The sequence below is a fragment of the Genypterus blacodes genome, unplaced genomic scaffold, assembly GCF_046128005.1.
Source record: "Genypterus blacodes isolate CSIRO-AG114 ecotype Tasmania unplaced genomic scaffold, CSIRO-AGI_Gbla_v1 ptg000073l_1, whole genome shotgun sequence".
In the NCBI taxonomy this organism is placed as follows: Eukaryota; Metazoa; Chordata; class Actinopteri; order Ophidiiformes; family Ophidiidae; genus Genypterus; species Genypterus blacodes.
In genome coordinates, this window is record NW_027466883.1 from 2,874,061 (window position 1) to 2,891,078 (window position 17,018).

A 17,018-nucleotide genomic window follows, 5' to 3' on the forward strand; every position below is an offset into this window, starting at 1 on the left:
CAGTGAACCAAAGGGTTTCAGAGAACATTGATGCTTAAGTTTCATTCTCCTGACTGCCTTTCCTCTCCATCTCCCTCTGTATTACATTTGACCTTCTCTCCTTTCAGAAGGTCTAACTCTGATTGTGCACTGCACCTGAACTGGCAACAAACCTGCAGCCGCAGCAATAACTGGGGTTGAACGGTATGAACTCTGGAACACACACTGCCATGAGGCATGTAGATGTTACACTAAATGTAAGCGTGGACACATCGGGCAAATTGTAATGATTTGGGGGAAACAGCTGCAGATGGCGGAACAGCAAACGCTCAGAAGGTTATTTTGATTTTTCCTGGCAACAACATACTTCTCTGTGACCCTGGAAATAAATTATTGGGTACTACAGGGGGTCAAGATTGCTCCAAAAGTTGCCATGTGTGTACAGTATTGCTACCTTGAGAAAGACTGAGCCTCAGAGAACACTTCAGACCGGTAAGACCCTGAACTCTGAGATAAGGGAGAACCAGTTGCAGGCACGCTGACGGGTGCTAATCAGCCGGCACACAGATGTGGGAAGCAGCAGAAAGTCTGTTCCTGGACGAGGACCTGCACTGTGTCACCAGGCCGACAGAGCAGACGGCACCAATGTGTGAAAGAGATGACCTCAGTCACACTGAAGAGGCCCAGTGGAAAGTGACAGACAAACTACTGGAGTTGCCTAATTCAAAAGCTGTTGAGCCTGTTTGTCTCAGTAGGCCTAATTTGTCATGAAGCCAGCAGCCTTCTAAAGGAAAGCTGATCCACCCTAGCCACGTTTCAGCGTCTTCCTTTCCCTGACAAATTCCTACCAGTCATTCACTCTGAAAGAGCGCATTGTAGTTCAACCACACACTGGCCGCCGCTGGATTGGAAAGGGGGAAAGGAAAGTAGGAGTGCAAGTGCCCCAGCAGCCAGCCACACTGGCTGAACTGAAAGCTTTCCCGCCTGGCCTGCATATTACAGGCCAGAAAGCAGTGCTGCCTTCAAGTGCTGCTCATAACAAAGTCTGTGGACATTCTCGGGCACACTTGCAGAAATAATGGTTTAAAACTCTTGGTGAGTTAACTTGATACTTGATACGAGTTGCTTACAAAAATACTGCAACAGAAATATGTTGCAGAGCTGGAATGAAGAGAGGCAGGAGGGGGGAGGGGGGGGGGGGGGGGGGGGGGGGTAGAGGGAGCAAGCAGAAGACTGAAACTGACATTTCGGTAAAGGTCATATTGATGTTAAGCACTAATTAAAGAGGCTCAGTTATGCAGTCCTACGTACACGAGAATGTTAATTTATTATAAAGAAGTAGTAGTAGTATAATGCCATAGCATTATAATGCCATGACGAGGAAGAAGTGTGTTGTGCATAAATAGCACAATAGTAAGAACAAAATATAGAATTAAACTACAAAGTCAATAAAATATGGAACTAGAATGGGTTCTTTAACTCGTATATACTGCTCACATTTAATGCCATCACTTTATGGACTGAGTACATGTTGACAGTGGGACGATACCAAATTTTGAACTACAAATCTCTCATCTCATAAATATTGAATCAGTAATTGATGACTGGATCAGGAATTGGGTATCCTTTAGGCTTTACACCACGAAAACATTTGTATATCCCACACTTGCAGCAGGTTGTGTGTGTGTGTTTTGCAGTCATGTTTAAATTACCAATATCAAGGTTCTCATTATGATCCTTTCCCTTGATTTGACCCTGTCTGATGAAATGTCTTGTAATATGTATGTTTCACATTTGACCCAAAGCAGCCTCAATTTACAAAAATATGTCATACCTGTACAAACGCCAACATTTTGGAAATATTTCTAAATTTACTGAGGGAAAGTTATTAAATGTTGGATCCTCAAACAATCAAAACGTGTGAAATTTCACCCAAACAATCAGTAAGGGTCAGATAAATACTGTGTCTATTCTACCTAAATATCACATTTTGGATGGTTTTCACGCATCCATCATCATTTATTTGCCTCTGTAACTTTCACTCAAATGTTGAGTTGCGATATTTCCAAAAACACGTGAAGGAGGCACACGGACGGGTGTAGTGGCGGGGAAGGGGGTGGGCGGGGCTATGCAAATGAGGCGCGGCGAGGAGCGACTAGATGCTCCCACACTGTGAGCGGAGCGGGACACGGACACTTGCTGTGTGGACGGTCACTGGAATAGGAAAGTGGAAACCGCTCCGGCTAACCGAACAGATCACTTTCACCCGACCCGCAAACGCACCATGGCTTCAAAGTGCCCCAAGTGTGACAAGACGGTGTATTTCGGTAAGTGCGCCTTTATTTGATCCTAGCTTTTGGAACGAGTTTTGCGACATGATGGTGATCCCGCTCAGGGAGCCAAATGAGAGGGGACACTTTGGGGGCGGGGGGACTGTTATTGTCCTTTATTGCAATGTCTCCTACTTTACAAATTGAGACTCACTGCTTCTGTTTGGATGTAGAGCTTAATATCCAAACATTTAAGACAGAATTTTCAACAAACAGCCACATAGCATGTTCATGTACACATATATATGTATATATTTCGGATAATATTTTAACATGTTGTAGCATTCCTGCAGGTTTGGATCATATATCTGTGCATAATGGGTGAAAACAGCACAACAAGCTGTCCATCAATCTTAATTCTGCTTTACAGGATTTTGTCCAGTGGTTAGGTTAAAAATGTACAATGAATGTCTACAAGAAATCTGTCACATAAGAAAAGTTTGCAGCATTCCTTAGATTAGGTATTATTTTAGGAAAAGTGTATGTCTGCTCAATGCCTGGCAATGTGAATGATTCACAGAGACACACTTTGGGGAAGAGTCAAAGCTGGAGAGGCAAATCCTGGCCCTTTGAGCAAACAATTCAAGGAAACATGATCATTTGACTTCAGCGACAGAAAGGACCCCTTGTCTGCTCTGTCTTCCCGCGGTTGTGTAAACGGGTTTGACACTGATCTGTGTCACTTTAAATTTGTTGTGGTTGGTAAACATCCAAGGTTGGCAGTTGGCATTGGGAGGTTGTTGTTGGAAGCTGTTGCCAAGTGTGCATCAATGCCATATGCTGAGGTTGGAGAAGTGTTGTATCATCACGCTGCGTCAGTGGGAAGAAGACTTGTCAACAAAGACACAAAGCAAAACCACTCATATGAGCTAATGCCTTAAGAAGAGGATGATGTTGATACATGGAAATCAAAAATATCCACAGGTGCATACGATTAATACATTTGAGAGAACATACACTGATCCTGAGTAATCGTATGTGTGATGAGTGTGTGTGTTTGTCTGGCTGTTCAAAGCACACAGAGCTGTCATGGGGTCAGAATCAATTATGTTAGTTGATGCAACTCCTCTTGCGTCATAGTTAACATCCCAGCTGATGCTCATCCTGCGGCTCCGCTGGCTTGGAATATGTACGCATGTTAGATTTATTCTCCTCCAATACAGTTATGTACATCTAAACTATCTGTTACCATGGCACCCTTGATTCACAGCAGCGTGTCAGGCAGCGAGTCACGGCTCCTTTATGATTTATATGAGCTTTATGTAACGTAGTGACATCCTGTCCAGTAGAGTTATTTTTGGTCGGGGTGTGTCTCGTTGGGTGGAGACGATGACAACGCTGGATGACTACAGGGTGGAATTAGCTGCTCACGTCCAAACCAGGGAGGCGCTAATGACCATATTAAAGTTTGAGTTACTTAACAGGAGGCTGGGGCTGCTAAAACCATGATGAGGCCTTTATGGGAGAGGTCAGAGAGCAGTTTGGCCCTTTGCTGCCCACGGATTGAAGCGTCAACATGACGTCAGCAGCAAGTTTTTCTGTAGAATGAGCTCAGCGGCTCCACCTCCATCCTCCTCCTCCTCCTCCTCCTCAGATGCTTGGCTCTCCCGAGATCCTGCAGAAGAGCAATACATCCTGTGCTGGAGCAAATTCCCTCTTAGGCCTGGAAAAATGATTGCTGTCAGAATACAGGCATGGGCGAGGGTGCAAAGTGGGTGCACCCTCTTCTGATCTGCATTCAGACATGTGTTACTGATGAAGGAAATTGTCTCTTTCCCGTCTGGGTAAAGATGAAAATGTGTTCCTGTTTTTCCTGTGGTTCCTTTGCGTGCTATATAGAGCGGAGATTGGCCCACCCTGCCGTCCACCCACCTGGTCCTCCAGCTGGCGTCGCCTCAACATTGGACGTAAGCTCTTAGGTGTTCAGCCCTTCAACTCTCCTCTCTCACCTTGCAAACATGTCATTTCAAATGGCGTCGGTGAGCCACAGTCGCAAATGGAAACAGTTCTGGTTAGAGGGAAAGGTTTTATTGTTTCCCGTTGTGTGACTTTAATGGACAGCTGTTTGGAGATGGTTTGATTTCATTGCCACTAAAGGTGAATGTTGGCTCTTCGGCACCCTTGTAGCAGCTGTTTCCCTTTTTTTTTCAACCACTTAGACACATCCAGCAACAGAAGAAGAAAGTTTCCCCTCTCGTCTCTCAAGTTTTATTTTTAGAAACCCAAACAAACACCAATGAAAGACTTGAAATCTGCATTAAAAGAATGCAAACATGTCTTGAGTTACAGATCGTTGTCTGTACTGCAATCAAAGGCAAAAATGCAAACTAAGATGCATAAATGGATGGAATTTATAGTATTTCTTTGTTTGCAGAATATTCTTGACTTGTTACTTATTTGGTGTGTTTTGGGAAGTATGCCAGGTGAGGAAACGCATGGAAAGAATGTTTCATACTGGCTGTATGCCAACAAATTGTTTACACACTTGGGTAAATTGACCTACAATAGCATAATCAAGCTCTATTACCAAGGTTGATTCATGCAGATTTGGATGTGATTACTTTGTTCACATGGCGCTTGAACTTAGAATCACATTTAAATCAAGTGTGGAAGTGTTTCCACTGATTGTGAGCTCCGATTTGTCACTTCCTGTTGTACAGAGATGCTTAGAGCACAGCGGGGACTGTTGGCCGCCATGTGACCAGGTCAGTGGAAACACACCAAGTGCACGCAGAGCGCATCACAGCACGGCTCGCTGCACACACCCCCCCCCCCCCCCCACCGAGTCCAGACCCAAATTGGGCTGAGCGATCTCGTAACAGCAGCCTGACAAATAACGCCGTCGCATCTTTGTGCAACTGAGTGAATGAACAAGAAATTAATGGGAACTAATGGCGCTCTGCTGTGACTCTGCCTCTCTCTCTCTCTCTCTCTCTCTCTCTCTCTCTTTCTCTCTCCACTCTCTCTCCCTCTGGCTCTCTCTCCCCCTCTCCTTCCTCTTCTTCAATCACTCAGTCCTGCCCCAGGCGTTGAATTCCACTTCCCCTGATTCTTAAGCACAAGGAAAGGGGGGAAATGGGCTCGGCCTTTATTTAAACGCAGACTCTCAAAGTGCCTCATGCATTATAATGAGGAACAACGTCTCTTTCCACACAAGGGCTCTTTCTGTCCCCGTGCACTTGCTTGTCCTTTTTCTTCAACTGGACAGAATACCTTGGTCCTCTCAGTCCGTCCCTGGTGTCGCGGAGCAGCACACGTTTTTCCCACACACACACACACTCCTCTCGCTGCCAACCTCCGCACAAAATCTCTTTTTATTCTTCTCCTCCTCATCTCTGTCAATGCCAGAGTGCCCTGTTTTCCACTTGGCTGCCCAGCGGGTTGTGTGAACGCGCCTTGTCAGTTATGTAACGTCGCTCCTTGAGTCGTGCCATTGCGTAACCTGTGAGCCCATGGGAAGCCGGTCGGTGAGGGTGCTTTTCTCTGCCTTTTCAAGACACAAATATGATCCTTTAATGGAGATGGCGCCCCGGCCCTTGTTGCTGAAAGCCGGTCCAACGCAGGTGAAAGCGTTCCACCTTGCAGCAGGATGACCCCGTTACATAATGTCAGAGAGAACAGAGGAGCTAAGCCGGTTTCCTCTGCAGCTCGTTCAAATGATTCAGTTTTGGCTTTGATCCTGTTTTTTCCCTCCTCGCATTCAAAGGAAACTCGAGCGATGCACCATGTTCTCCTGCAGACGCGGCCAATTTTATTATGCTGTTTACAAGGCTCAGATGATTTCACTCAAAGGAGATTGATCACTTGTACATTTTGTGCCTCTGTCATATGATGTACACACCAAAGTGGGGATATTAACCCATGACAGTCGCCTACATTTGAAGAAGTGCAGGCCCAGAGACAAAGTCCTTAACTGGGCAGACCATGACTCTCAGTGAAGCCCCTCTAGCGTTGGACACGGTGTCCTGATTGGTCAGAGATGAGTTGCGTTGTGTGGGCGAGCATGCTCAGGGGGTAAGGGAGGAGAAACGTGTCACTGAGGTACAGTCTGTAGCAGTGTTTCCCCCGCGGCTCCTCTGACCACAGCAGACAGGATGCGAGTTAACAGCGGCGGCTCGCTTACGTCAGCCGGCAGGATCCACGAGGGCCGGCCTCTTTATACGCAGAGGGAGGGAGGAAAAAAAGGGAGAGAGCCTGGAGAGGAAACCTCACCTCTTCTGAGGGCGACAGACGGCTTCCAGAGCTCAGTTTTTGCGGTGGGGTTGCATCAGCTGCAGGGTCCAGATCTGAACACGTGTTCCTACAGGCTCTGGAGCATCACTGTAGAGTCTCTGTAAGCGCCACACAAAGCTGCTCACACACTTAAGTTTGTGCGCAAATCAATCGCGTCTCACACAAATCTGGACCCATTTTTCACTCAGACTCTATAAGGTTCAGCTGGATTGGTAACACACAACGCCATACATTCTGGCACACACACACACATACTTACTTTTACCATCTGTATTCCTTTACGATGCAAGGATGTGGGATTGTGTTTAGAAGTGAGGGAAACCCAATATTTCCCACAATTAAAGGTGTAATCCGGGGAGAAAAGTACAACTTCAAAGTGCTCGTGGTTGCTTCTGAGGGTTTCGCATGGAAACGGTTGAAGGAGACTTTGATTAGACTATTTCATCATCTCAAGTGTGTGTAGGTTCTCTCAACCTCAACCTTCCCATTTGAGGTAAAGCTCCTCGGGGTCGCGGTTGGATGCGGTGCGCGGCTGAATGTCCATTGTCTTTAAGTCAAAAGTCCCTGTGGTTGCTTTGTGCTCCAGAGAACAGAAACTCAGGAGGATGCATAGGAGGAAACACAGGCTGCTTGTTTTTTCCTTCCTCACACAGAGCCTGAAACCTACGCAGCGGTTTGTACAAAATGCCGCCACCCTCCCTTTGTGTACCTGTAGCAATGTGTTTGTGTGACGTGGACTCATCACACTAAAGTGACGGAAGGAAGAGGGGGAAAACTCCGGCGTGGACTCAGCTTTTACTGCTCGGTGGGAGGGGGGGACAGAAACGGGGGATGGGACAAGTGTGTGTGTGTTTACAAGTGTTTTTGGGCAGGGTTACAGTAAGAAGGGCTGAACAGATGGGACCGCATTACTGTCGGCCGGAATAGAGCCAAATGGAGCCAAGCGTGATACAGAAATCATTCAATAACATCGATTATGTCATGAACGCTAAAAGTAGCCTCTACGTAAATATGTTATCATCAGCTATCGATTAGTTTTGTCAGTTTTAAAATAGATCTGTTCAGCCTCAACGTTATCTGCGACAGAAGTGACTGGAACATGAAAGGGATTTGACGCACGCACACGTTGTATGATGATGTATGAGGCGTCTAATGGTTTTTATTCCCACCCGTGCGTGAATTAACCACGTTAAATCTCTGAAGCCTTTTCGTTCAAACATCAAGTTGCTTCATATGCTTCCTCTCTGATTTGATCTCTCTCGATAATAGGTCAGCTGAGGGTAATGGCCGCAGAGACGAGCTCCTGGAGCAAACGCGCGCATGTGAGATTTCCGAGTCCCGCCCTCTAGTCTAGCGGACACTGCCGGCCGCGTTGCATGCACGGGGGAGGAGGAGGGGGGAGGGGCTGGGTTTGCAGCCGCCCTCGTTCCCGGGGACAATTAAGCACATGTAATTAAGGGATTTGAAGAAACGGGCCTTAAACGTTCTCCCTCCCTGTCGACGAAGAGTTAAAGCACCGATGCTTAATGTGGCGTCGAATTGCAATTTGTTTGCGTGCCTTTTTTACCACGGGGCTTGCTCCCATAATGCTCCTCTCGCTCAATCAGGGAGCATTATGGGAACTCCCGTCCGAGGGCAGCGTAAAGTGATAACGCGTAACGGATGGAAACTAAAGAAATCCAATTATAGCCCCGTTGAACGTCCTCTGATGTGCTTCTATGATCGCAGGCAGATCAGAGGCCGTAACCTCTCCGGAAGATCAGGAGCCATTTACCACAGATCCTGTATGTGTTTGATGAATTTAGCCTCTCAGATGCCATGTGACTCCAGTTTCTAAAGAACAGAATTAGTTCTTCATCAGAGAACATGACCTTAAAGATTTAACTGACAGATATTACAGATGTCAATACGGAGAGTGAGCCTTGGAAAAACTGTGTCCAAACTATGACTCCATTCTTGTAGTCATTCAAGTAACTCTGTCACTATATAAAGTATTCTTCTGCATTATCGTCTAAATCCAAAAGCATGAGCCGTTCACCCTCCTTTCCCCGTTTAACGAGGTAAAAATAGCAAAAATCGCAAAGTAATGCTGAGTTTTTGAGTCACGGTTATGCGTCACACAATGTGGTGTGTGTGTGTTTGTTTGTACTGTATGTGTGTGTACAGTAGATAAGGCCTTTCCCCCTTATCACACAAGATTGAAGTGCAGATCAGTTCAAATATTTGTAGAGTTGAGAAGAAGCATCAGCAGCTGTTATTGTGACACAAACTCTTTGCCCCGAAGTATTCTGCCCTATTATTCAGAAACGTTGAGGTCTATTTAAAGAGTGGTCAGTGGACTGATTTGGATTCCAGATCTGTTGTAGTAGACAGACGGGAATTGAAAGTGAGACGTCCTGTTCTTAACTTCCGTCACATTACAGTGCTGTTGTTGCTCTCCGAGGGCAGAGGTTATTTGTGTTCAAACACCATGAGCCTTCATTGTGTGCTGTGCTAATTGTAGACAAACAGTTCAGGGAAACCGCGTTTGGTCAGAAAGGATTTGCCACGTCGGCGTCGTCAACGTTGACAATGTGTATTTGAACATCCGGGGAGACTTCCATGCATGACTTCCATGAAACACGACTCGGCACATTAACCTCCGCTGTGTGGCCATAATGAAACGGGGTGAGAGGAGGGTAGAGAGTTGAGGCGTTGTTCAGGACAAATAGATTCATTTGTGCTTCGCAGGGTTCCTGTTTGACATCAAGACGTCCGAGTGTCTGTCTGCTCAACATTGTAGCTTATTGGTTCAGATTTTGTTCAAGACGTGTATTGGTCACACACTCATATGTAAAATGTCATCGCCCAACGTGGGGCTCGAACCCACGACCCTGAGATTAAGAGTCTCATGCTCTACCGACTGAGCTAGCCGGGCCTGTGTTGAAAGGGGAGGTGGCTAAAAGTTGAATTGTGGGATATATAATAGCAATAGAATTTATAGCGTGTGTGAGTGTGTGTGTGTGCGTGTGTAAACAGCTGGGCCAGTTGCAGATTGCTTCACCTCCCACACGCTGTAACTCCTCCAGCACGTAATACAGACAGACACCCTCCTGACAGGCTCGCACACACACACACACACACACACACACACACACACACACACACACACACACACACACACACACACACACACACACACACACACACACACACACACACACACACACACACACACACACACACTCTTGTCTCAGGCAGAGCAGGAATGAGCACGTACAGGCACAAACGCTTACGTCTCGTCCCATTCATACTTTGCTCTTCTTGGCAGAGAGGCTCTTCCTCTGTGTTTCTGACACAAATCAATGACGCACACACTTTCTCAACACAACGCAAACCGAGGGACACGCTGCCGAGGTTCCCCCGCACCCCCGTCACATACAGCGGCGTGTAGAGGTGTCAGAATGTGGCATGTGGTTACACTCAAGTAACTCAAATACACTCACACTGGATGAAACCCTGCTTGTTCCATTCCCACTCTGAAGGTTTGTGACTAACCTCTGATTTAAGAGGAGTTAAATCACTTCAACATATACACACACACACACACACACACACACACACACACACACAGATGAGCTACACACCGTTTGTAGCTGTCACAAGCTACATCCGAGCTCTCAAATCATCTCAGGCCTTTTCAGCGATCCTCTGATTTAAGGCAGGAGTATTGATTTACGCTCGGCCTTTTACTCCAGAATAACGGAATCTTTATGAGTGTTTTGTTATTTCCGGCACTTTCAATTGGCCGTGTCAGCGTTCCTCTGCTGTGTCGTCCTGATGAGAAAGGTCCTCCAACCTCCCCTAGCCCGTAGGAGTGACAGCAGAGACTGACTGTAATCACTGTAAGTGATTGGTGAGTAAACAATGAGCTCAGCAGGGGGTCGCAGGATCTGGTAAAGAAGGGAAAACCCTCAATGTGGCACTATAGAATTAACTTGAAATGATTTGAGTCTCTCGCAAAGGACAATCGAGAAGGAAACGTGTGCGTATTTGGAATTCCCCGGTGGAATGATGTGGGTGTGAGTGACTGCTCTGCTTTCCTGTTAAGGAATGGAGAATCGTTTCCTTTTGTGGGGTTTACAGGGGGAACGTCACCGCTCTTTCTCTTGACTGCAGGTATGGCAGAAGAATTTCAGAAATGCTGCCACTGGAAGAGAACTGGAGTGGCCTGGTAATGAAATGGAACCCCCCCCCCCCCTCCCATTGATGCACATGTGGAAAATTGGCAAAGGATTTATGGATTAAGGAAAAGGGACAAAGAGAGTGGACAGGTTGTCAGTATGGCTGCATGTGTATGGACGTGTGTGTGTGTGTATGTGTGTGAGGGTATAGAGGAAACAAACTGCCGTGATTAGAGAAGGTGTTTCCTCTTCTGCTCCCCCCTCCCACGGCTCCGCTGGGCCCTATTGTGTGGAAGAAGAAGAGATTTATAAATGGACGAGCCCTTCGCCGTCCTGGGGACGTCTCAGTCTGGAGTGGAGAGGGGACAGAAAAGTGTTAGCGGGGGGTCAGACTGTAGACGAGGGGGGGATGGGTGTGTGTGTGTACTGGACACGCAGAGGGGCAACACAAAGGAAATCTGGGTTAGCACACACACACCCCGCCCCCCCCCCAATACTGTTCCAGCTGGACTGGGACTCACGCCACTGTCTGTCTGTAACTCAGTGATGACATCATTACAGCATCCTGTAGACATTCCCAGACCCCCTCCTCTCCCCGTCACACACACACACATACTCAACACAATCACTCTTGGCGTGATGACAGCGTCCTGACCAGGATTCCCAGTTGGGCTCCGTGGCACAATGACACAGGCTAATCGTTATTCTGGAGGGTGAAGCAATGAAGGACGTAATCTGCCCGCTTTGTCTCGAAGCGCTTGATTGGAACGTTACAGACGCACAAAGACACAACCGGCTGAAAAACGAAGGCCCTTGCTTTTGTCTAATGTATATAAATGCTGCTTTATGTGGACGTCCATCCACTCATATCGCTGGTGTGTCTTGTCCTCTGTGCAGCTGAGAAGGTGTCATCACTGGGGAAGGACTGGCACAAGCTGTGTCTCAAGTGTGACCGATGCAACAAGCTGCTGAACGCCGGAGGCCACGCTGAGGTCAGTAACACACACACACACACGCACACACACATCAGTGAGATGAGGCTACGTCATCGTTTGATTAAATCGGAGTAAAGTCAGAGTTCTCCATGTGCGAATCTGTTCCGTTCCATCCCCCTGGTCCCCTCAGAAAGGTCAGAGGTCAGGATCAATCTCAGAGCTGCAGTTCATGGCTTTGACGTTTTGCTGAAAGGCACTTTGGCAGCATGTGAAGCTTCTGTGGACAGTCCTTCCTTTCTCCTCACTGCTGAATGGTGAAATGCTAAAGACGGGCTGGGGATGTGGGGTTTTCCATGTGGGAGAGCGAAACGGACGCTTGTTGTTCTGTCCATGAGGTCACCTTCACTCTCAGCTCGGCACCAAACAGCTTCATTGGCTTTTTATTTTGCCAAACGTGTATTATGCAGAGGAAATTCAGATGAAAATGCCATGTCAGCGTCAGCGCTACAGGAAGAGTTGCTTTTAGCCGCTTCCTCCTCCGTTCTATAAAGATACTGTATCGCTTCTCCTCCATTCCCAGACTGCGATGCACGGACCAACGCCGCTCGCTATCTGACAACTTGACCTTCGGGGTTAGATTAGCTCGCACCCAGTCATGACCCAGCCACCGATTCAGTTTTCACCTTTCTGTACATGAGTGAACACACACACACACACACACACACACACACACACACACACACACACACACACACACACACACACACACACATACACAGTTTCTCTGATTGTGTGAGGCAGCTCCTGTTTCCCCCTCTGCACAAGAAGGATGTGATCTCAGCCTCCTTTGTACACAAAGCAATTTCCCTGCAGACCCCAAAGGATGCTTTAATCTCTGCGTGATTACAGCAACATATAGTCAAACTCTCACTCTTTCTCACTCTCTCTCTCTCTCTCTCTCTCTCGCTGTCTCTTTGCCCTCCAGTGAGATCCCGCCTAAGCTGCGCGGCCGTGGCATGAGCCTGTGTTTGCTATCCCAGTAATCATCCTGGAAAAAGAGAACCTGAGATGTTGCATGATGGACAAAAAGAAATGAAAGAATGTAAAGCGGTCTTGTGGGCTTGTGGAGAGTGTTTGGTGTTGTCTTGGGCTTGGTATGCAAAAGGTTACGGACATTTTGAGTGTTTCCCCCTCCGAGGCCGGTGGCAGGCAGGCAGCCAGGGTTCACCTCACAAGTTCATCACTGTATTAATCCACCTCACTCCGGTCGGAGCCTTATGTGTGTGTGTGTGAGTGTGTGTGTGTGTGTATAGGCTGCAACAACGAGGCTCTAGGCTTTAGTGAAGGATAAGGACCGGGCGGGTCAGGTCAGGCCAGGAGAGTGGAACAGATGAAGAAAAACAGATTAAAATGTCAGGATGTGGGAAGTTAACTATTGGGAAGAGAGCGGGCTGTGCTGCTGTGGATAGGCTAATCCGGTTCTTAGGGTCCCACTGCCCCCGGCGTTAAACCCTCAACCACAGGGATTGTGTTCTGCAAACTGTGCCAGACCAACTGAGCCCACACTCCACAATGAATCTGTCGCGGTTCGTCCTGTCCTGAGAAAGTCGTTAGTGCTCAGTCGGCGGAAGCCATACAAGTCAAGCAGGAGCTGGGAGAGGAGCGTGTGTGTAAGATGCGTGTGTGTGTGTGTGTGTGTGGATGCTTCAACAGTAGCCGATCCTGTCATGGGTAATGCATTATTAAGGGTGAGAGAATCGGGCCCTTTTCTGTTACGCTGTCTTCTGAAGAAAAGGAGCCTCATGTGGATCGCTTGTAAAGGTGCCACGTGCGGTAGAGACACAATGGATTATGGGTAATATGTCCTTTTGTTTGACGCCAGTTTTAGCCAAACCAGTACGTTTTGTCTGCTTCCTTCCTCTCTCTGATCTGCCGCTGCACCAAGGATGACCCTGATCCTTTACCCTTTCACATTCTTTTAAAAGAGCACCGCCGTTTCCCAGCATGCATCACAAACGGGCCAAGTACGTCCTAGAGAGTGGATTCCATTCAAGCTGCAACTCAAAACACACATGTTCAGACAAGACTCGCACAGAAGCGCTGTTCCTAAGGTCCTGCCAACGTGTGTGTGTGTGTGTGTGTGTGAGAATCTGTTATAATTTCATCAGTGAGCTTTTGTAAACACTTTCTCTCCTCCATCCACCTCTTTCCCCCCACGATCAAAGTCAAAACATGACATCAGAGTGCATAATAATGTGATAGAATAATGACTGACCCATTTTCATCATCTGGATTTACACGCCAAATGATTTGCTTTATTTTTATCTGCATGTCGTTGTGTTTTCCTCTCTCTCTCCCACAGCATGATGGAAGGCCCTACTGCCACAAGCCGTGCTATGCTGCCCTCTTTGGGCTAAAAGGTATACTACATGTTGTTTTACTCAACAAACCACCCCACTGCATTATCAAATCTGAGTATGCAGACATCGAAAACCTTAAGTAACATAGTTTTGCTCAGATCTCATTGCCATATGTTTTTGTTATGATGCTCATTTTTCGGCATCCTTTCCTCCACTGTGCAGGTGTGAACATCGGCGGCGCTGGAGCTTACAAGTACGACACTCCGGTCAACAACAAACCTTCCACTACTGTGGATTCGGCCTCCAAAGTCGAGGAGAAGCGAGTCTATGCACCCAAGGCACCGTCAAAAGGTAAACCATGTGCCGATGTCAGAAAACTTAGCCGGAACGTTTCTCAACAAAATGTGGGTGTATTGGAGAAATTAAAGGTTGGAAGGAAAGCAGCTGGTGGATACTGACTCAGTGATGAGGGCAGAAAGGGATTTCCCACAAAGCAGTCAGTTGATGCAGTGTTTTGCAATCAGAGAAGCCATTTTGCACCACCCTCAGGCCATAGTGTGAAACTACATGTAGAAAATTTGGTGTTGTGAGAAGTAGGCAACGTGAATTTTCCTAGTTCTCCTCTTTACTTTACTCGATCCCACGCTCCTTCTTGAATTCCACACCTTAACTGGAAAGATAAGAGATAATTCATGATGGGTAAGTTAAGATGTTTCCTCTGATGTGCAATAATTGCAGCTGGCGGCATCACCACCTTTTCTGGAGAGGCCAACTTGTGTCCCAGATGCAACAAGAAGGTGTACTTCGGTAAGTCGTTCCTCACTTTCAGGGAATCGAGATGAGATTAAGGGTTTGGAATGAGATGAGAGAAAGCTAGAAAGTGGTTTGCCTTGATGTTTCACGTGTGTGTGTTTGCGTGTGTGTCACATAGCCGAGAAGGTGACATCTCTGGGCAAGGACTGGCATCGGCCCTGCCTCCGCTGCGAGAGGTGCAGCAAGACTCTGTCCGCTGGCAGCCATGCAGAGGTGAGAATGGGGTGAACAGAGGGGGAGAAATGAAGGAAATGCAATGAATGAAAGACAAATGATGGAAAAAGGAGTGCAAATAGAAAGCGAAGGTCATTAACGCCTTTGTGTCTTCTCATTGCAGCATGACGGCCGGCCTTACTGCCACAGACCCTGCTATGCTGTTCTCTTTGGGCCCAAAGGTAACCGCTAGGGGGCGCCATCAACACACCACTTGAAAATAGAATGTTTTATGTTTGAGCACTTGTTCCACGACGTATACACACACACACAAACACACAGCAGCTCTTGCACAAATGAGTGATTTCCACACAGCGTTTGTCTTTATCTCAATATCCTCAGGCGCTGTTTTGCAACTTGTGCTGCATGATCGTGCTGTGCTTCCTCTCGCCCTCTTCTAACCTTCGTCGCCTGCTTTTTTCCCCCTGTGATCTTTCCTTCCAGGGGTGAACACTGGCGGTGTGGGCAGCTACGTCTATGAGGAGCCCAGTGCAGTGACCCAGCCTTGAACCTTTTTTGTCCCCCTCAGCCCCCCCCCCCCCCTACTCTACAACACTGACCACTCGCCGCAGTATTACTTGTAGCCCCGCTCTCTCTCCCTGTGCTTTTGTACCTGAAACGACCGGTCCTCCGCTGTTCTCCTGTATTCCGCCCCATCCTGTCCCTAAGCAGATCCAGATCCAGATCAAATTCAGCACATTGATTTCAAACAGGTCACCCCATCCCAGAGGGATCATGCATTTAAACAGATTTCATCCATTTGTATAAAAAACAGGATTTTCTCCCCACTGAGAGAGTTTTCCAGAGATTTGCCTTGACACAATTCACACGTGTGGAAAGATGCATTGTGGGTAGAGAGGTGCAGTGCGTTTACAGTGTTTGTGCCGACGGGCCTGAGGCAGCTGCACACACAGATGGTGCTCAGGAGCACATTGCCAATAAACCATAGGGATATTCTGTGTTTTTCTTATGCCATATTTACAGTTTGGCTGCCTGACAACATTCCTTATTCCGCAAATAAAGTAGAAATTCAGTTGAAAACCTGATTAATTGTCTATAGGTTGTTACAGATGGGATGGATTGTCATTTTCGGCCTTTAAATAACTTCTTCTGAATAATATAATTTGAAGTATTTATAAATTATTTGATAAATTCCCAGATATACGTGTCGTCCCGTTAATGTTTTTTATTCGTGTGTGTGTGTGTGTGTGTATCCTACGAGGCAGAATGTAGGTGACGCACTGGAGACTGGAGGGCTGTGATTAGACCTTTGACCCTTGCCAGAAGACACAAGTTTATTTATTGCTTTGTTAATTCTAAGTCCTTTATATTTCATTAGCAAATGTTCTACTCATTCCAATGGGACAGATTAGGTCGGAGACAACATTAGCTGAATAAATCTCTCCGATCGTAAGTTTTATTATCTAGTAAATAACCCTGCTGTTGTTTCCCATGAGATGATGAACTGTTTTACTTTTTTTTGCCATTAGCGAATTAGAACGATACACTGCAGACACGTCATCCTCCAAGAATGTGTATTCTAGTATTGTATGACTGTTAACTGTGTTGATTATTATCCATTGTACCTGGTCGGGCTTTAGCCACTGCGGGGCTCACTGTAGCGCTGAAACATTGCATCTCAGTCTTTTTAATCTCTGCAATAAAATATGTCAGGAAATGTTCAACCGAGTACCTTTAATTATTGTTTTGTGACAGATTCTGAACTGTGTACGACCCACAGTAAACAAACATGTGGTGTGATATTAGTCGTCATATTTGGCTTGATTTTGTTGGACGGATGGTAAAACTTTACACTGATTACCTGCCTCATCTTCACTCCTTCCTCTTAACCCATACACATCGCAAACCGTACGCAATGTCACACGATGAAGCTCGTCTGAATTCTGCAGAAAAGATGAAGGCGTTGCTCTCTGTACAAATGATGTCACTCTGCCCTTGAGCAAGCAGGAGTGAATTGATGCATGTGAAACA

The 17,018-nt window shown here is 46.8% G+C and overlaps 1 protein-coding gene and 1 non-coding gene across 2 annotated transcripts; one reads left to right on the forward strand and one right to left on the reverse strand.

Moving 5' to 3' along the window:
* Nucleotides 1–2,129: 2,129 nt before the first annotated feature.
* Nucleotides 2,130–16,711, forward strand: crip2 (cysteine-rich protein 2). Its single transcript, XM_076157666.1, has 8 exons — nt 2,130–2,306; nt 11,603–11,697; nt 14,003–14,060; nt 14,223–14,351; nt 14,739–14,807; nt 14,932–15,026; nt 15,151–15,208; nt 15,471–16,711. The coding sequence occupies exons 1-8, from the start codon at nt 2,264–2,266 to the stop codon at nt 15,533–15,535; spliced, it is 612 nt and encodes a 203-aa protein (XP_076013781.1). The 5' UTR covers nt 2,130–2,263; the 3' UTR covers nt 15,536–16,711.
* trnak-cuu (transfer RNA lysine (anticodon CUU)) lies at nt 9,387–9,459 on the reverse strand. The gene has a single exon. It is a non-coding gene; the product is annotated as a tRNA-Lys (tRNA).
* Nucleotides 16,712–17,018: the final 307 nt, after the last annotated feature.

Bases quoted from the DNA above. Each gene is read 5' to 3' on its own strand.
- crip2 (XM_076157666.1), top strand. From the start codon at position 2,264: ATGGCTTCAAAGTGCCCCAAGTGTGACAAGACGGTGTATTTCG. The intron at 11,698-14,002 runs GTCAGTAACACA...TCTCTCCCACAG, and splicing joins ACGCCGGAGGCCACGCTGAG to CATGATGGAAGGCCCTACTG. The intron at 14,808-14,931 runs GTAAGTCGTTCC...TGTGTCACATAG, and splicing joins CAACAAGAAGGTGTACTTCG to CCGAGAAGGTGACATCTCTG.